Source organism: Triturus cristatus, chromosome 9, assembly GCF_964204655.1.
Source record: "Triturus cristatus chromosome 9, aTriCri1.1, whole genome shotgun sequence".
NCBI lineage: Eukaryota > Metazoa > Chordata > Amphibia > Caudata > Salamandridae > Triturus > Triturus cristatus.
Window position 1 is genome coordinate 5,137,073 of NC_140592.1, and position 20,806 is coordinate 5,157,878.

A 20,806-nucleotide genomic window follows, 5' to 3' on the forward strand; every position below is an offset into this window, starting at 1 on the left:
GATCGTGATTATTTATTAGTTTTTATGGGGTAGGTGTTTGGGATTCGTTTTTATGGGGTATGGGTGAAAGTGTTAATAGGGTGTGGGGGGAATTCGTTTTTATGGGGCGGGAGGGTTTGGGGGGGATCATGATTATTTTTAGGGAGAGGGAATTCGTTTTATGGGGGTTGAGTTCGTGTTTAGGGGGTGGGGGTTTGGGATTAGTTTTTATGGGGCTATGTTTGTTTATATGGTGTGTGGGGCATTTAGTATTTAAGGAGTTGAGTTCGTTATTAGGAGGTGAGGGTGATCGTGATTATTTTTAGGGTGGGGGAATTCGTTATAAGGGGGTTGAGTTCGTTTTTAGGGGGTAGGGGATTGGGATTCATTTTATGGGGTATGGGTGGAAGTGTTTGTTGATAGGTTGTGGGGGAATTCGTTTTTATGTGGCAGGAGGGTTTGGAGGGATCGGGGTAGTAGCTGAAAAGCATTTTTTAACACACAAAATCGTGGTAAAGGAATGCGTGGTAAAAGAAATCGTGGTTTAGACAAGGTCGTGGTTGCGCCCACGTTGTTAGGGAAGTCGTGGTTGAGGAACTCGTTGTTCGTACATACAGCCGTCACCCCCATAGCAGGCCTTTACAATCCTGAAGGCAGGGTGCTTGGTTCGAAGTGTGAGGGTGCCCCTTCATGAGCAGGACACCCCTACAGCCTATGGAGGCCATTCTCCCAGGTTGTAAGTGAAGCAACCATATACTATATAGAGGGGCACCACGTAATTACGCGTTGACCATCTCGAATCTGGCTGCAACGAATCCCATAATGTTTGGTATCAAACATGTTGGAATCATACCCCCACACCGTAAGTGGTGTGGGATGCATGATTCCAAGCACTGGAAGAGCCCTCCATTAGGCTCTCAGGGTTCTCGGTGCTAGACTTCTAGTCCCGGACACCACAAAATGGTTGCTGTCGACCAGAGATACATTTCTGCCCTCCTGCTGCTCAGCCAAGCTCAAGCAGGGGAAGGCAAAACAATAGGCATCCTGTCACAGGACGGTGTGACCACCTCCCAGACCTGATTTAGTGTATTGGGGCCGGTTTGGAGCGCTTTCCAGCGCCACTAAGTCTGCATAAGGGGCACATTTGGTTCCCTCCATGCATAGTCCAGTTCAAACCAGTCCTGGGAGCTGTTGGCTCCCGCTCTGGCGTGAAACTGGACAAAGGACATGGGAGTAACCTCTCCCCTGTCAAGAACCTCCCCTGGGAGGGTTCCCTGAATCGTCCCAACCCTTTCCCTGGGGTACTTGCGGTCTTCCCTGAGTGTAGGTCCTGAGATTCGTCGTGGCACAAGATTCAGATCAGATACATCTTCTTCTACTGTCTGGGCACTCTAGACTTCGCTGGACTTCGTTTGGGTCGGACTTCGTCTCCCTTCCAGTCTGCTGCATAATCTGTGCCTGTGCATGATAAAGGAACCTTCCACGGCCTGTGAAGCATCAAAGACACCTGAAGGAATATGCCTTGAAGTGAAGGAGTCACTTCCCTGCATTCGGAGGCACAGCAACTAAGTCGACCGGTCTGCAGATCCTGAGCTCCTCCGGACTCCAAAAGATTCTGCAACACAGGTGGTGGTTTACCTCAGCTCTCTAGGCCAGATCTGCCTTCTCACCAAGTTTGAGGCCAGTATCCCTCGTGGGGGCTGCAATTACTGAACCGCTGTGCACCGCGTCAATTTGCAATTTCAAAGGCTTGTTGGCTTCCTTCCAGTGAGATCTTCGGGCTCCAGGTAGCCCCAAACTCCAGCACCTCCAGTGACCAGAATCTTCAGCCACACTGCATCGTGTGCAACGTGGCCTACATCGTTTGGTGAGCTGCTCAAGGTCCTTTTGCGATTCCAGTGCCTCCGGCCTGTGGGTCCTGTTGAGGGTCATCATTGTTTCTTCTGGGCTCCCCTGATTGCTCGGGCCTGCCCTGACTCCCCTGCTTGTGGTGAGTCCCCTGGACCTTGCTGGTCCCAACGTTGCACCTTCTTCGACTTCTTCGTTGGTTGCCTTTATCAAGGCTTGTTGGTGCTCCCGCCGGACAACGAACCCCCTCAGCATTTGACATCCGACAAGGGACAGCTCTTGCATGGCTTCTGGTCTTCTTCAGTGTCGCCTGGTCCTAACAGCTGCAGAGTCCAGGTCCTCGTCAACCATCCTGCGACACCCAACACCGGAGGGCATTCATCTTCCAAGTCTCCTGGTCACTCCTGAGTGGCATAGACTCTGTCCCCTCTGCTTGCAGGTACCTCTCAACAAGAATCCATCTTTGGATTCCACTGAACACTTTCTCCTTCCTCCACAGCAGCACTTTCCTGAAGTCCTCCATTGGGTTTGACAGCGGTTTCCGGCACCACTTCACACGTATGCACCTGGCTTCCCTGGTGCAGGTAGCGTGAGTACTAGGGTATCCACGGGTGGGGTGGCTCTCCAACCTCCTGTCTTCCACTGGGTTTCTTCAGGGTCCACTGGTAAGGGTCCTTAATCTTTAAAAATTCAACCCCGACTTGCACATTGAACTGTACGTAGAACGCAGTTGTGTTCCCACACTGCACACGCTCTCCGTGGGGTCCCTATCTACTTTCCTTGGGTGGTTCTGTGGGTACCCTCTTGACATTCTCCTGACTCGAGTTGTGGTTCTTACACCACTTTCTTTTTTTTTTTTTTTATTTTTTTTTTTTTGAAAAACCTTTATTGACATTGCAACCAAAGACAAGTATGGGCCTACAACCCTCGGGGCCGGCCGCTAAGCAGTTAAAGTAACAGCAAGCAGATCTTAATCACATGCAGCACCTCGGGAAGCAGATTCTCCATGCTAGTATACTCTAGTCCAGTGAACAGCCCAAAGGGGAAACCAGGATATAAAAGGTTTTCATTTTACAATAAGGGATAGAAGGATCAGGTGCCAATCAAGTTCTCAGCAGCGAAAAATGGCAGGCAGAGTAGTGAACGTCAACAATAAAGAGCAATCTATCAAGTCAATGGCGCTGAAACAGGAGGTTCAGGATGTGGAGGAATGTCACGAGCCGTTTGCGCCTGCAGTCCCCTGCCCTAGGACCCAGAAGACATCACGGAAATTGATGCACAAATAAAAAACAATGATTGGCAACGAAGGAAACCTACCGTACTGACCCCAGAAAAGAAAGACAAAGAAGAATAAGAGAAGAAAAAGGAGGCCATAGGAACAAAGTAAAGGACTAAAGAAGCCCCTCCCCCAACCCCCCACCCTGCACCTCTGCAGATGACTACGCCCCCCCCCCCCCCCGCAGTGTGCCTGTCGCCCCAGAACCAGACCCGAAATATAGAAGAAACAGAGAAAAAGGGGAAAGAGAGGAAACCCCCCCTAACAGAGAAGGGGAGAGAGTAGTAATAAACTGGAGGAGGGCCTTCAATCATGCCCCTGGCTTCTCCCTCCCGCACAATATATTCCTCCCCAAAACAAACAGTAAACAACAAAAAATCGACCATGTCTAAGAGAAATGGGGAGCATTATTCACAGACTACACTATTAGTTATGCCGTGAGAGCACACAACCCCCAAGCCCGCCCGCCTATTAACTGACAACCTCTGAAGGATCAGCCTTATCCTTGGCCACGCTTTGCGAATCCACCAATGCATACCCATCGACCCATTATCATGTCCAAAGTTACAAGGAAGAGGAGCGTCCAAAGAAGACCAGGAAGGGACACACACATGTAGGGAGGATGTCTCTGAACACCAACACAGTCATCGCCATGGAAGATCACCTTTCCCAGTACTGCCCCAGGGCCTGCGCCGCACACATGTTCCAGGAAGGAGGAATCAGCCAGAGCAGGCGACCGCTGCAGGAAGATCGCCTGGATCGCCGGAGGCCGCGCATGGGACAAAGTCACCACCTTCTGCTCAAGTCCAAAACCTCCGGAACAGGCCGACCCCACAGCCAGCCGACCACACGCTGCCACAGTGTCCGAAATTTCCAGCTGTCCCTTATTCACAGAGGCGGTCACGTTACTTTCCTCCTGTGTAGGGTGAAGCAGATCCTTGTGTACCTGGGGACAGGCAGACCGCAACTGTTCCGACGCTGACGCAATACCATCCAGCTTCCTCCCCAATACCCGGGCGCCGTGAACCAGGGTGGAATGAAGGGCTCCGAGAGCGTCGAGAAGGTCACCGTACCCCAGCACGGCCCCCTGCGCTCGCTCCGCTCCGCTACGCTCCTCTGCGCCACACACTCCCAATCTTGCTGTGACCCAATGTACAGGATGATAGAGTCCATCCCATCAAGATGGCCGCAGGGCAGGGCCACCCCAGATGGGGACCGGGACTCAGGCACAAGCGCATCAAGTTCCATGTCACTGCAAACAGGGTTCCGGAGGCAGGCAAAATATGCATCCAGTGTGTGGTCACAGGTAACAGTCGTTCTCCTCCTGGGCCAGTGCCCGCGAAAACCGGGAGTAGCCCGCGCAAATCGGGACGAGCCACAGGCCGCGTCCGATCAGTTCACTGGCGAGGGCCCAGGCAATCGCCGAAAGACCCTGGAATCGTCATCCCGGGTATGCACCCGTTACGCCACGCTCGATGGTAGGAGCGACCACAGCGAGATTCAGGCCAATATTCGCTCCGCTTCGGTATTCCGACTCCACCCGGTCACCAATGGCCGCTGTTATTGAACTGCCGCCCGGCCATGTTGTCCACCCGAGGTCCCGGCTCCAGGGCTGCACAGGCCGCAAACTTCAAATGAACATTTCTCAGGCGGTACCGCCGCCAGAAACTTCAGGATCACACGATCGGTTGCCGCTCTCAATCACCAACACGGGCATGTAGCGCAGGCTGAGGATCACATGCAGGATATCTGTGCGGGATGTGGAGGTTCACGGAGCCTGGAGCCTACGCTGCCGTCCCGGTCGCCATCTTGGCTCCTCCCCCTACACCACTTTCTTAATATGTGGTCTGACTCCCCCGAACCCACCCAGCCACCCACTAGACCAATGTATTTTCTGTGCTATTTACTGTGTTTCTTTGCAAAGCATTGTGTGCATTGTATATATCTCCAGGAAGGAGATGTTTCTATGGGTTAGAGACTATTGTATAATAAATACATATTTTTATAAATATCTTGTGGGGTTCTTTTTAACTTGATCTATAGTATAAGATTGCAATCTGGTAAAAAAAAGCTGCTTTACACTCCTTCTGGACTAAGCCTGAAGGCTGCTCTCCACAGCTACCACTTAGAGAGCTTTCTAAGGTTGTCTAAGACCACTTAAATTACTACAAGGGTTGTCTGGACTGGTGCAAGGTGCCCACTTACATAAGTGGACATCATATACCAGGCCAGCTTCACACAGATCTTCACACAGGTGGGAGAATAGCCAAGGGTCCATTGATAAAGGTGGTCGTTTATTCAGAGGTCGACAATTTGAGTCACATTTCATTAAGCACTAGCAGCACCCGTTCTTTCCAGTGCTGCACTATAGCAAATCCGCAGCAGCAAACACAACTCATGAAATGTATTGGAATAGTCCGGACAGTAGGAGCTGGTGGTCGAATGTCTTAAAACTGCTGGGAATGTCTAACTTCCGCCCCATTTCCTTGCTTCTAATGTTTTCTAAAATTTTAGAAAAACATGTGAACTTGCAATTAACTCAGTACGTTGAGTCCTACGGGCTCTTACATCCCTCTCAATCAGGCTTCCGGAAAGGCTTTTCAACGGAAACCACGCTTTTGGGAGTCGCTGAGATGTTGCGCAGTCGTTTAGATGCAGGTGACACTGTGGCACTTGTAATGATAGATCTGAGTGCCGCTTTTGACACAGTATCTCACACTGTGCTACTGCAAGCTTTACTACTCATTGGGGTGGCTGGGCCTGGCTTGAAATGGCTGGCAGATTTTTGGGAGGATCGTACGTATCCGGTCTTCTCATCAGCCGCAACTTCAAAAACCCACACATCCCCCTATGGGGTACCACAGGGCTCTACCCTTAGCCCTTTATTATTTAATATCTATGTGAAACCTTTGGCTGATATTGCCACCGAGGCAGGGTTGGCGATTTTTTCTTCTGCTGATGACACCCAAATAATCTTCTCCCTTTCTGCTGAAGGAGCGTGTAAGTCATCATCTCTTCAAGCAGGGCTACGCAATATTGCATGGTGGATGCAAGCCAATTCACTAAAACTTAACAGGGAGAAGACCGAGGTGTTGATACTGGGGAATAATAAAGAGCTCTGGTGTCCCCAACATTGGCCATCTGAACTGGGTGCCCTTTCTCAGCCCACCCATCAAGCCCGGAATCTAGGCTTCATCATGGATGATCAACTCTCTATGAAACACCAGGCGGTAAAAGTGGCTGCAACCTGTTTTTGCATCCTCATATGGCTCAGGAAGATTCTGTGGATGTTGCCAGTCTCTACTCAAAGAACTGTAGTCCCGGCTCTTGTCATCTCACGCTAGGACTATGGCAAAATCCTCTTTTTAGGAGCCAACCAGTACGTGTTACACAAGTTGCAGGTTGTACAAAATGCTGCAGCCCGCCTACTTTGCCACATTCCGAAAACTGACCCCATTTCAAGCTCTTTACATAAACTTCACTGGCTCAAGGTTGAAAACCGCATCAAATGTAAAACTCTAACCTATATGTTCAAGATTAAAACTGGCAAGACCCCGGAATACTTAAACACTATTGTCCACCAATATGCCCCGTCACGTTCTCTCCGTTCATCTACTCAAATGAAATTCACGGTTCCTAGGCATAGATTGTCACGTATGGGTGGTAGATGCTTCTCTTGCTTGGGCCCCGCCCTGTGGAACTCCCTTCCTCTGCCATTAAAGAAACTTCTTTTGCCCACTTTCGTAAATCACTGAAAACTTGGCTATTTAATCAATAAGCTTCTTCCTTCTTCTCTCTCTTGGTCTGCTCAGGCGGTGCCGGGAAATCCTTGGGCAGCTGTGCGCCTTATACATTTTAAATAACAACATAACATTCAGGTTCAATCCATTCTGCTTGGCACCATTTGCATGTTCCTCACCATACTTAATGAACCTGTTTTAAACAGTCACAGTTATGTGTATTTATCTAAGGCAGGGTTCTCCAAAGTCGGTCCTGGAGGGCCGGATCCATGCCAGCTTGTTAGCATACCCCTCATTTAGATAAATGTAGTAATCCTAAAATCTGGCAAGGGTCCGGCCCTCCATGACTGACTTTGGAGAGCCCTGATCTAAGAGAACATTTCCTCTTCACTGGTTACTGGTAAAAGCTGGATTCTGCTTCTTTGGCTTCTCACATCAATTGTATTCTAACTGGTTTATGCCCTCCCATAACTAAGGTGCCGCTCTACACTCAAAGGCTCCAGTGTTCTGTTGTGTCTATGACGCCAGTACATAGATAGCCAGATGCATGATCAGAAAATAAAGTTGTAAAAAGAACAAAGAGGAAAAGCAATAGCGCATGAACAAATGATTCTTAATGTGAAATAGTCTGTGAGCAGAATAATAAGTCAACATGCACATCAAATGGCTGGTTCTCAGTCTCCAAACCAGCACTGCCATGTTTGGAGTGGAACTTTTAGCAGACCTGATATTCCGCACGTGACTAGATGTTGATCTTGCACTTTCTGCCGCTTGGGAGTGCGTCCATGCTTGGATGTAGGCTATTGTACTGTTGTGGCTTGCAAGAAATGCCCGTTGGGTAAAAAGGGAACGTAAATAGAGAGATTTTCAAAGGGCATCTATTTATGCAACTCCCTATACTAGATATTGACCAGTAAAATATTCAAGCTTGACGTTTTACAAATATATATATTTTTTTTTTTACAGGACCGTCCCTTGTCTGCCAGAGAAAGGCGACGTCTCAGAATATCACAAGAAGAAATGCTTCCTTCTGGTATGATTTATGACAACTTCCATTCTTTGGTTTGGCAGCCTAATACATTGAGCAAGGAACTCTGTTCAAGTTTACGTTCTTCTAGTCTTTAGATATGTGTCTGCTACAAGATGTGTGTGTGTTGGGATATAAAATATTACAAGCTAGAGAAACTAGAAAACAGCAAAAATGTAAAGCGCCCTATTCTGTGCCAGCCCTGCTCTCCCGGTTTTTGAAGCTATATTGTCATTGTGGACAGTGGGTAGAACCATCAGAAAGCAATGCCAAGTGCATGCCAGGATGAAGTTCTTGTCTGGCAGGCCTTGTGACTGAGACTTTTGACATGGCCCAAGAGGCCATGATGGTTTTGGGGTCTACATGGCTCGTGGGCACAAAGAATGATGTGATTGTCCTAGAAATTCCGCGGCAGCTCTGTCCATGTTAAGAAGGAAAAGTGGAACATAAAGTGGCAGAGGTAAGGAGTCTGAAGACCAGGGTTTTACCTTAGCGAATATTATTTTGAGATTATTTTCTTAATGTATTCTTGTCTTTTTGGCCACGGTTCACACAGCTGAAATCATTACAGGACATAAAAAGGTTTAATGCCTACCTCCCAGAAGGCCGTGGTTTGGAAAAGTGGATTGAAAGAGCTTAAAGTCATTGTTTCTGTTTATTTCAGAATGATATGCCCACAGTATTCATAACCCAGGAACACTTGAAGGAGATTCCTGTTTTACGCACAAAAGCAGGATTTAAGATCATGTGCTACGTACTTTGAGTATGCAAGAGCAGGCTTAATTCCAGTAGAAAGTCCATTAGGAAGGGTGCAGGTGAAGCTTATAGGAGGTGACCCAAGGTTTTAAAGAAATATTTGGAGAAGAGACGCAGGCTAGCAATTTTCTCTTAACCGTTGTTTATAAAGTCCAGCATCAGGACACACTTTGATGTACAAGTTTAAAAATCAACTAGTCATGTATACAAAATATTGATATAATGGTATTATATAAAAATATAAATAAACTGATTTTTCAAAAGCAAATGCAAAGTCAACACCTTCTCAATATAAGATCATCTTAGCTTAACCTAGCAAAGAGTGTACGCGTGGGTTGTCAAGGTGCTTCTGCGCTGGCGCGATATATGCCAGAACCTCCGATTGTCCACATAAGATCCATTACGGAAGTGGTTCTCGTTGACCTGGTACATTGGCATGGATCCAGCCCTTCGGGTGAACATTGAGACATCTAGTGCACTGCATTCCCCCGTCTCCAGTGGTGTGAGGCTTCGGGTGCTCCAGGTTTGACTTGAATCGATTTCTTGACCTTGAGATCGATCTTGATGTCAGGGTGTATTTCACTTCAGATTTTGATGACGAGACCTACTCCATCCAATGCGCTCTCTATTAAAATCTAGGAAAACCAAGGACACAGGAACAACGGGCGGTCCTCAGAAACTAGACGTGCTTTGAAGGTTACCTGAAGAACTTTATCCAAACACAAGCTATTGTTAGTATCTTCAAACAAGAAGCAGTCAGTGGGAGAAGAGTCTTCTACCTTCAGAGAGGCACTCCACTGGCCCCAAGTTAAAGGCTATTTAGCTAGCTTTTGTGATCTCTCTCTAAGTTTAGACACTGTAAATCATGAAAAAACCAGGACATTTTGTGAAATGCCCTTCAGAGCTCAGCTAAGAAAGTGTAAAAAGATAAAGTTGAAATTAAGTTATAATCCTCATCTGAGTCACTATTATTTGGTATATCATTAATATTTAACCCGACCACATGCTAGTAAATGTATTGATTCTGCCTCAGATACCTGCAGTCAGTGCCGTCAAGCTATAAGAAAGTGGAACCATGTGCTGTGGGATTGCCTTAAAAATGAAAAGTACTTGTCAATGTATAATTGGTTGGAGCACAAACGTGGGGGCTTTTCGACTTATGACTCTTGCCTAGACTTGTTACGTTACAGATCTCGGTTCCTTGCATTAACAAAGAAAATGGATATGCCATTCTATTTCTCCTCACTGATGGCTGGGTCAGCTGTAGCAAAATTGTGAAAATCTGTAGAACCTTTTACAATGGACGAGTAGACTCAAAATATCAAAATAACAATGTTGTTGGAAGAATCATTTATAACTTTATGTGAAAAAATTGAGAAATGCTGGGGCCTTCTCAAGGGTAGGAGTGCAGAATGTGGTCAGGAAGGAGCTTCTTGGATTTATTGTATTTTAATTTGTTTCATAGTACATTCTATTCCTGAAATCAACTGTGGTACTGAAATTAACTGATTGCAACTCAGTTAATAAATTTATATATGTAAAGCTTTATTTCCAATGAAAATGAAGCTTCTCCGCAGCCAGTTCAAGCGGACTAAAGGTCAGTTCCCCACGGTGTACCATCTCTTAAGTCTTCTTCGAAATCCTGCATCCAGAGGCGCCCTCCTCAGCCTCTGCTGTCAATGGCTTCTGGTCTTCTTCAGCATCTAATAGAGGCCTCTGTTGCTCCATCTTTGCCAAGCAGTCCAAAAAAGCAAGTAAAGAACTACTCAGTCCATCTCGTAATGTGTCTCGAGTCAGGAAAAGGTAACCTCATTCAGAGGCTGGTTTCTTAGGTATCGATAGCTGCGTCTAGTCTCGCTGGTCCAAGATCACCTACTTCAAGCAAATCATGCAGTTGAAAGAGTGCCAACAACCCAGACGTTTGAGGATTGTGCTTGTGCTACATGGTGGTACCAAAAAAGTGGTCAAGGGAAGAATTTGTATGCATTTTGGGGTTTCAAATCAACAAATGAGTCAAAAAGACAACTTAATGAAGGTAACTGCTCGCCACAGCCAACTGAAGGCATCCTGGAGGGTAAATGGATGCATACTTCCACATTCCCATTGCCACAAAATACCAGAAAACAGGTTTAAGTTCCTATTGAACAAGAACTGTTCCAGTAGAAAGTTCTCCCTTCTGCTTTAAGTCAACTGAACGCGCCTTCTGAAAAGGCATGACGGTGCTGTTAGTGGCGCATCTAAGAGGACATTGAAAATCGAGGCCCACCATTATCCGGATCACTGGCTTCTCAAGACCAGTTCATACCAGAGAACCTTTTGAAATACCCACAATCTTCAAGGGTTTTCAGAACCTGGAGTGCACCCTTATGTCTTACTTTAGTGCCATGTTGGACACAATGTACACAAGAGAGACTCCCTAAAAGCCAGGACAGTCTTCTGGCCAACTGTGATCCTGGCAGATTGAGTCCAATTCAGAACCAACCCTGAGATCAGTCTTATCCCTCCAAGTATCAACCCTTCCTGCATTTCATCAATTGTGACGTGCGGTTGCAAGTGAGACCGGCCTGTGACTGGTGGGAAGGCCAGTAGTGCATGTGAAGAGGAGAGAGTGAAAGACTAATTGATGCCTTCTCCCTCAGTACCAGTATCTTTTCTGGAAGGACATTTGTATTTGTGAACCATTCCAGAAGAACATGGAGGCAAGGTTGGAAGCTCACAGGGTGCATCTGAAGATCTGTAATGGACGGTCAGAGAAAGAGAAGACATAGCTTATCAGCATGTTGTATCTCCTCAGGTTTATGAAAAGAGGCGAATGCCCTCGGCAACCACAACCGTGGTTTGGATTGGTGAAGGAGAAGACATAGCTTTTCAGCATGTTGTATGTCCTCAGGTTACGGAAAGAGGTGGATGCCCTCTGTAATAACTACCTTGGTTTGGGGAAGGAGAAGACAAAGCTTATCAGCATGTTGTATCTCCTCAGGTTTATGAAAAGAGGCGAATGCCCTCGGCAACCACTACCGTGGTTTGGTTTGGTGAAGGAGAAGACATAGCTTTTCAGCATGTTGTATGTCCCCAGGTTACGGAAAGAGGCGGATCCCCTCTGTAATAACTACCTTGGTTTGGGGAAGGAGAAGACATAGCTCATCAGTATGTTGTATGTACTCCGGTTACAGAAAGAGGCGGATGCCCTCAGTAACAACTACCGTGGTTTGGGGAAGGAGAAGACATAGCTTATCAGCATGTTGTATCCCCTCGGGTTTATGAAAAGAGGTGGATGCCCTCGGTAACAACTACCGTGGTTTGGGGAAGGAGAAAACATAGCTTATCAGCATGTTGTATCTCCTCAGGTTAAGGAAAGAGGCCAGGGGTCACAAAGGCAGTGCCTGGGGTAGCCAGGGCCAACTGCGACCCCTAGATGACGTCCATGCACCAGAACTCAAAGGCAGATGTGACATTATTGTTAAACTTCACTGCTTCCCGCAAGCTCCATTATCTATTGCGCTGCACCTTGTTTGAATCCGGCGGATGATTGTTGCCTAATTTTAAACTTCTTCATATTGGAATCTGTGCTCCTCCACAGATGGCCATTCATTCAGATGTCTCCAGCAGCACTGGTGTTTCAGTAGAAGTGCACTGTGTATTCATGGGAGTTTTTAGGAGGCACCTGACATCAGCAGTACTTTAGCGGCACCTGGTTCAGGCACAGCCTCCTCAGTCAGACTTGTCCACTTGATGCTTGAGGTTTCCTTTACTTAAAGAAATGGATGCTCCTTCTCTTGAGTGCCCCCCTCCTTCCTTTACGGACAGCATGTGATGCGTGACGTCGGCAGGACCCGCTGTCACGGCAGCGTCCTCCTTTGATATTGAGGGTATGACTAGGGCTCCCCGTTTTATGGCATTTATTTTTTTGACATTTCTATCTGTATTTAATTCTTACTTTATCTGTATTTACTCATATTTATTATGAGTTTTGTTTAACGACAAATGTGCATTTATGCTTGAATGCCTGACAGATTTCAATGATATGAACACCTGCAGATGATGAATGAATGCACGTATATTACGATGTACAAATTTAGTATCAACCGTATGCATGTCTACTGTAGTTTGGGCTTGTATATCAAAATTATTTTCTGCTTTTTTAACCCCTAAACCAGTCAATCTGCACAGCTTTTGATCTGACAATATTCACGAACATTTAGAATCACCAAAAAGCACACAATTTACGTTTTTAAACTATTTTAAAAATCGCTTCAAATTAAAAACATTGACTACCCCCAGTGTGATAACTCCTATTTTTTTTTACATTTTTGAATAGGTATCACATTCATTTATTTATTATTAAATATATGTTATTAGAAAACAAGATAAAAATATGAACAGAAGTTTGGCAAAACGGGAACAGTTGGTTTAATTAAACACTTCGGCCGGGAGCACAGTTACAGAAGCGGGTCTGAGGACTTTCTCAAAGTACAATCACATTGAAGGAGTCTTTACACAGTTTTTGGGGACCATGAAAGTGCTTCCAACTAACCATTTTTGGTGAAAGAGTGCAGGCCTTGTCTGTGTAGCCATAAATGAGGCCCCTGATAAATGCAGGTGGGCGTTGACCTTGCTTGGGCACAATTGGGGCAGTGGGTTATATGTCCAGATGTCCGGCATGAGTGATGTGTGTTTACCGTGTGTACTGTGTGTGCTGTTTCCTGATTGGCTATGTGTTCCTAACTTTCTGTGGCATCAGACGTTATGATGTTCTCCGGCCACGTGTGCTTTATTGGGGCCAATCTCCCTGGACTTTTGTGGTGTCGCTGCGCTTATCTGGGGATTGGCCTGAGTTTTGCCGGCTGCGTGCCGCCCCACCTGTGACCTGTCTGTGTGTAACCTCTGGCCTGGTTCTCAGAGCCTCCTGACCACATATTTCTGAGTCTGGTGGACGGAGAGTTCAAGACGGGTGTGAGAAGTTGGCCTGGTATATGATGTTCACTAGTTAAAGTGACCACCTTGTACCATGCCAAGCAACCCTTATGGTGTGGTTGTAAGTCAACCTTTTCGGACTAGCTGCCCTAGTGGTAGCGTAGGCTAAGCAGTCTTTGAGGCTAAACTCGTGAAGCGTGTTAAGCAGGCTGTTTTACCAAATGTAACCCCCTTTTATACCAATGAAAGGACACCACACAGATATATATTCAAAATATATATGTATTTATTTCTCAAAGTAACCCCTAGTCTCTTTATGAGCACAGGAGCACAAATCGTCAAACAAGATTACAGTAGAATACACAGAAGTTGCACTTTATATGGATAGGCCCTGGTGGCCGCTCAAACCATATACTAAAATAGTGGTATAAGTACCACGAACAGAAAAGGAAAAAGGCCTAGGGCCTCTAGAATCACTGGGCCTACAAGGAGCTAACTTCAGTTAGTGACCAGGAGGTCCACTGGTTGCGTGTGCAGAGCAAATAGTCACACGCGAGCTCCCATAGGTTTTCAATGGGTGCGTAAAAAGTACAAAGTTACTGCAAAAGGAATCTTCCGGATGGACTATGAACTCAAGATTGGAAACACAGACACTAGAGATGATACTCTACACTTGGGCACCGGAGTGCCAGCTTTACCTCACCCACAGGAAGCGGGTGCATAGGCGTCGAAGTGCGTCGGGTTTCTTCTATCTGTTCAATGGAGCCTGAAGACAAAGATGCTGCAGGTGGTCGGTCCGGGAGAGATGCGGTGGATCCAAGAGTGGATCGGAGATGTTGAAGACCTGTAAGCAGAGGGGACAGTGTTCACAGTCACTAGCCAGTGACCAGCGTGGCACCAGGTGGGTACCAGGCGATGTCGGGTGAAAACAGGAAGGAAGGTGTAGCTTGTCTCTACAGCCACGTGGTCCCTGAAGGTCGACGACGTCCAGGAGTCGGTTCACGAGCTGTCCCACGCAATCTCTCGCTGTCGGCGGTGTCGGCGACTTGGTCGAAGCAAACAAGCCTTGGCAAAAGCAATTGTTGTGGAAAACGAAATAAGCTGATGGTTCTGACCAGCAAGGTCAGAGGGACTGCTCCTTTGGAGGGGAGCAAGGGCCAGTCTGGAGCAACCAGACCAGCGGTGTATTTCTTGAAGTTCGTCGCCAAGATGGCCACTAGCCAGCGGGCCAGCAACCGGTTAGGCGCGTCGAGTGGCAAAATGCAGAAGGGCCCCACGCAGATCGTGGAGATGCTGGAGGGCTCACCTTTGGTGCAGATGCGGCTCGGGTGTTGGGCTTCTCAGATCCCAAAGCACAACTTGGAGGGAGCCTCGGTTGTTGCGCTTGCAGCTTGTCGTGGTCTTTTCAAGATGGCTGGCTCCACGTGTCTCGGTGCCTCCACGGGTCTCCTCTTTTCAGGGACTGTGGATCGGGCGGTGAGAGGTCTGGAGGTCCAGGTCTTGTCAGTCTCTGGGCTCGGGCTCCGGCAGGAGGCGGCGGCAAAGCAGACGTTGATTCGCTGGATGGTGCTTGCGTTAGCAAGGTGGTCACTCCCTGACCACAGGGGAGATTGGCTTCAGTCCTCTGTGCGGCAGAGCGTCGAAGTTCCCGTCTTCTTCTTAGTTTCAAGTTGATTCCAGGATGTCTGAAGTCTTAGGACACAGCTCCTACCTTTAAGCGGATTCTAGGGGCCGGACTACCTGCTAGGTCCCTCCCTAAGGGTGGGACCAGGAAGGGGGTGGTTACACCCCCAATCCTTTGTCCAGCTCGCCCCAGGCCCGGGACTGGTGTGCCCCAGGACCGGATTGAACTGGCATATGCACCGAGGCTCCTTGTGAGCCTCAGGCATGTCTGGTTTCTTTCAAGCCCTACCTGACCAATACACAAAATCCTGTCTGGGGTGGTGCATGCACCTCCCCTGGCAGGAAACCCTTTGTCCACACCTCCCAAGCTGGAAGGACTCCCAGCAGCAGGAGGGCAGACTTGTGTCTGTGGTGGCAGCATCCATTTTGTGGAGCTGAGGCTATGTCTGATTTTACCCGGGTTTCAGGTACTGTACATGTCGTGTCCCTCTAGAAGGGTGGAATGCTAACCCCGTCGCCAGAATTGGCGAGGGGTTAGTATTCCAATTCGTATGACACCTTACTCGACATGTTTTGATAAAGCCAAACCAAAGATAGCATTTAACCGCGAGGTTCATAATGCACTTAAGAGTATATGGTATGACGATATCTGGAAACAGTAGAAGGAAGTTGTTCCGACCACTGCAGACAGGCTCAGCTCATGCCAGAGCACCATCTCACATGGAACCAAGCACTCTGCCTTCAGGATTGTTAAGGCCTGCCATAGGCGTGACTTATAGGTTAACATGTGTCCCATTTAAGGTTAGGTATAGGTATACTACACCTAAGTAAGAGGTGGTTACACCAACTTACCCCAGCTGAGTGATCAGCCAGTTGTGTCAAATTTGTTAGGCCAAGCCTGGGGTGGCATAATACATGCTTCAGCCCCTGGCAGGCCTTGGATACACCAATGCCCTGGGTACCTAGTGTACACTGGTACAGGGGCTGACAGGGTGATCCAACCAATTGGGTATGTACCTAGGGTACATGGAGTCCATTTTAAAGAGAGAACAGCCAGGCTGAGATCCTGAATGGCAGGATCTCAGGCCAACTAAGTCGAAAAACCAGCTAGACACTAGGCAAAAATTTGGGGGTAACCATAGTCAGATATCTACCTTCCTACACAACCCCCCCCCCCCCCTAAACGAAGGGAGATAAGGCTGACCTTGACCAGGTAAGCCTATATTGCCCAAGTGGCCATATAAGGAGGAACCAGCACTGGCATGGTTACCCCCTGTCTCATGGTCCACTAAGCAATCCCTCACCCTAAGGGTATCAGAGGGTCTCCACCATAGGGAATCTCTACCTTTGGTGTGTCTTGGCAAAGTAAAAGGCTGGTGTTGAGATGGAGTACTGAAGTGAGTGTCCTCAAAGTGAGGCCTCAGCTTCCTCCAATCATCCTCCACCATGGATGCCTTTCTTTCCTTAACTGAGTTGCACTGTGCTCTCAGGGTCAGCCTCTGGCTACCTAAAGCTGGAGGCTGGGTCCCTTTTGTGGGCTTACTGGAGGTACAGGTCAGGTTTGGGGCCCTAAGGTCCCAGGTTTGCCTGTGCCCAACAGAATCCCTCTGGGGGAGGTCCCTAACTACCTGTAAAGGAGATCCCTCAGGAATGTTTTTACCCATCACCTGACTAGGGCTACTAGCCAGGCAATCCTCATTCTTTTGATGGGGGGGTTCTTGTGGACAGGGGCCCTCTGGGGGTCCACTGGCCTCCCTGACCTCTGCAGCCCTGGGCTGACTGAGGCAGGGTAGAGAGAGGCAGGCTACCTGCACCAGACTGTGTCCCACCTTGGAAGGGGCCACTGACATCAGAGGCTCTGCCAGGCCAGGCCTGGCTACCTCTGGGGCAGTTCCTTCACAAGGGGTGAGGTCAGATCCCTGAGGAGGCTGACCTTTTCCTAATGTCTGGGGAGAGGGAGACTTTTCTCCCTCCCCACTACTCTCTGTTTGTGTGGAGTGATCCATAGTTTCAGGCTTCACTACACCTATGTCAGTCTGAGTATAGGCTGAGACCATTACAGCCTTGCCAACCTTTTCAGGGGGGCACTCAGTTTGGGTTTGAGCTGTGACTGTCACAGCTCTGCCAGTCTCTACAGGGAAGTCTGTCTGTGCCTGGGCTGTGGCTACCACTGCCCTTCCAACCTTTCCAGGGAGGAAATCTATTTGGACAGGGGTTGTGAATGGCACAACCCCACTACCCTTTTGTGAAAGGCCTACCATTTTAGAATGGGTGTCTTGTTCAACTCCAGCCCAAGCTGAGAGTTCTAAGTCATTCCCCAGTAAGCAGTCTACAGGCAAGGTTGGGGACACTGCCACCCTTTTAGGGCCAGTGACACCTCCCCAGCTGAGACATACCTCTGCCATGGGATGACTGTTCTGTTTGCCATCAATGTTAGTCACCTGGTAGGAGAAACCAGGCAAAAGCTGCTCAGAGGGAACTAGCCAATGGGCCACCATTGTGATGCTAGCTCCAGTGTCTCTGTAGGCCTCAGCTTTGGTACCATTGATGTAGGGCTCCTGTCTGTACCTACCCAAAGTGTTGGGACAGGCAGTGAAGTTGGCAAACCCCATGCCACCATCACAGACAAGAGTAGTTGCTGTAGGGGAATTGGCTAAGCCAGGGTCCCCCTGTGTTCCCCAAGTGAACCCACCCAGATTTCTGGGGGCACTCCCACCACCTGGGGGATTACTGCTGACAGTAATAGGTGGTGTGACAGGAGTAATTGGAGGAACAGTTTTGTTTTTAGCCCTTGGGCAACTGCTGTCAGTTTTCCAATGCCCAGGAGTTTTACACTCATGGCAGTAAGGCTTTTTACCTGTGGTAGAGGAGGGAGCTTGGGACCCACCACCCTGTGTGGAGTTTTGGGGCCCTGAGGAAGATTTCTCTTTTGCTTTATCCCCACCCTTCTCTTGAGGTTTGGTGGTATCTTTCTTTTGGTCACCACCCTGATTCTTAGGCCTAATCCTGGTCCTGACCCATTTATCTGCCCTCTTTCCCAATTCTTGGGGAGAGGTCAAATCTGAGTCTACCAGGTGTTGATGGAGGAGCTGGTTTTGACAGTTACTTAAAATCTGTTCTCTCATCATCAAATTGTACAATCCTGTAAAATCAGATACCTTACTTCCCAGCAACCAACCCTCCAAAGCCTTAGTGGCACATTCCACATATTCAGACCAGTCCTGAGTCTGTGTCTTCTGGGTGTCTCTGAACATTAACCTGTACTGTTCAGTGGTTAAGCCTAACCCATCAACTAGGACACTCTTCAGGACTCTGTAATTTCTGACATCCTCTTCTCTAACAGTGAGGAATCTATCTCTGCCTCTCCCCTCAAAGGAGAGCCATAAGATTGCTGCCCACTGGTCTTCAGGAACCTGCTGCACTTTGCAGGCCCTCTCAAGAGCAGTCATCCATTTGTGGATGTCATCCCCACTTTTGTAGGGGGGCACAACCTTAGACAGGTTCCTATTATCAAAGACCCTATCTTTGTCCTTAGGGACAATGCTGCCACCAGTGGGTATAGACCCACTCTCTTTATGCTGCCTAGCCTTGCTCAGTTTCTCCTCCATCAGGGCTACTTCTAGCTCCTGCTTCCTGATCCTCAGCTGGGCTTCTTGCATTCTGGCCTCATGTTCCCTCCTCTGAGGGGTGGTCATCCTTCTCCTGGAGTGACCTTGAGAGCCTCTAGAGGCATGAGAAGCATTGGATTCACCTGAGTGATTCCTTTGCCTCCCAGACCCCTGGTTAAGTCCACTGGGGAGATTCAATGGGAGGATCCCATTGTCAGTCCCCAATAGCCTTAGTTTAGCTGGGCCAAGTATAACACTTGGCACTGGGCTAGTTCTCCCTTCATCCTCACTCACGTCTGTATCCCCATCACTTTCCTCCTCTGTAGTATGGTGCTCATCTAAGGGATGGCTATTGGAAAGGGATACCTCAGTGGCATCTTCAGAAGGGGGGCCTCCTGTTCCTGTCCCTAAGGGGGCTAACTGGGAAGCTTTCTCGAGCTCTTTCTGATTTTCATCATTCTGTAAGAGTTCTCTGAGCTCAGCAGAGGTAGGGTTCTTGGGCTGTTTAAGGCCTCTAAGAGTTGCCAAATGCCTGAGCTCATTCTGATTTAGGGTAGCAAAGATGGATGGTGCCCTCTTGGGGTCACTCTCAACAGAGATGGGTACATTGGACCCCTCTGCCCCAGCCATTTCTCCTAAGTGTGGGTGGATGTGTTGCAATCTACCTACACTTGGGTTTACCTACTAAACCTATCTAGTAGTTGTAGTCAGGGTGTGCTACTCCCTTTGCTCTACAACAACTAAGTTCAGTAGAACTTAAGTATATCTAATCTTGTTTTATATGTACCTACAGGTACCGATGTGATCTTTCAATTGGTAACCAAGAGATTACAATGGTAAAACACAGCAAGCTCAAATCCAACCGCTGCTCACCAATGTGAGAAGTTGGCCTGGTATATGATGTTCACTAGTTAAAGTGACCACCTTGTACCATGCCAAGCAACCCTTATGGTGTGGTTGTAAGTCAACCTTTTCGGACTAGCTGCCCTAGTGGTAGCGTAGGCTAAGCAGTCTTTGAGGCTAAACTCGTGAAGCGTGTTAAGCAGGCTGTTTTACCAAATGTAACCCCCTTTTATACCAATGAAAGGACACCACACAGATATATATTCAAAATATATATGTATTTATTTCTCAAAGTAACCCCTAGTCTCTTTATGAGCACAGGAGCACAAATCGTCAAACAAGATTACAGTAGAATACACAGAAGTTGCACTTTATATGGATAGGCCCTGGTGGCCGCTCAAACCATATACTAAAATAGTGGTATAAGTACCACGAACAGAAAAGGGAAAAGGCCTAGGGCCTCTAGAATCGCTGGGCCTACAAGGAGCTAACTTCAGTTAGTGACCAGGAGGTCCACGGGTTGCGTGTGCAGAGCAAATAGTCACACGCGAGCTCCCATAGGTTTTCAATGGGTGCGTAAAAAGTACAAAGTTACTGCAAAAGGAATCTTCCGGATGGACTATGAACTCAAGATTGGAAACACAGACACTAGAGATGATACTCTACACTTGGGCACCGGAGTGCCAGCTTTACCTCACCCACAGGAAGCGGGTGCATAGGCGTCGAAGTGCGTCGGGTTTCTTCTATCTGTTCAATGGAGCCTGAAGACAAAGATGCTGCAGGTGGTCGGTCCGGGAGAGATGCGGTGGATCCAAGAGTGGATCGGAGATGTTGAAGACCTGTAAGCAGAGGGGACAGTGTTCACAGTCACTAGCCAGTGACCAGCGTGGCACCAGGTGGGTACCAGGCGATGTCGGGTGAAAACAGGAAGGAAGGTGTAGCTTGTCTCTACAGCCACGTGGTCCCTGAAGGTCGACGACGTCCAGGAGTCGGTTCACGAGCTGTCCCACGCAATCTCTCGCTGTCGGCGGTGTCGGCGACTTGGTCAAAGCAAACAAGCCTTGGCAAAAGCAATTGTTGTGGAAAACGAAATAAGCTGATGGTTCTGACCAGCAAGGTCAGAGGGACTGCTCCTTTGGAGGGGAGCAAGGGCCAGTCTGGAGCAACCAGACCAGCGGTGTATTTCTTGAAG

The 20,806-nt window shown here is 48.1% G+C and overlaps 1 protein-coding gene across 3 annotated transcripts in view; it reads left to right on the forward strand.

Moving 5' to 3' along the window:
* The window catches only part of NEK4 (NIMA related kinase 4), a 532,367-nt gene that overhangs the window by 271,870 nt on the left and 239,691 nt on the right, over positions 1 to 20,806 (forward strand). For all 3 annotated transcript variants that reach the window (XM_085624188.1, XM_085624190.1, XM_085624189.1), the window contains one exon: positions 7,810 to 7,876. In XM_085624188.1, coding sequence (XP_085480314.1) covers positions 7,810 to 7,876 — 67 coding nt within the window. The remainder of the gene's footprint in view (positions 1 to 7,809; positions 7,877 to 20,806) is intronic.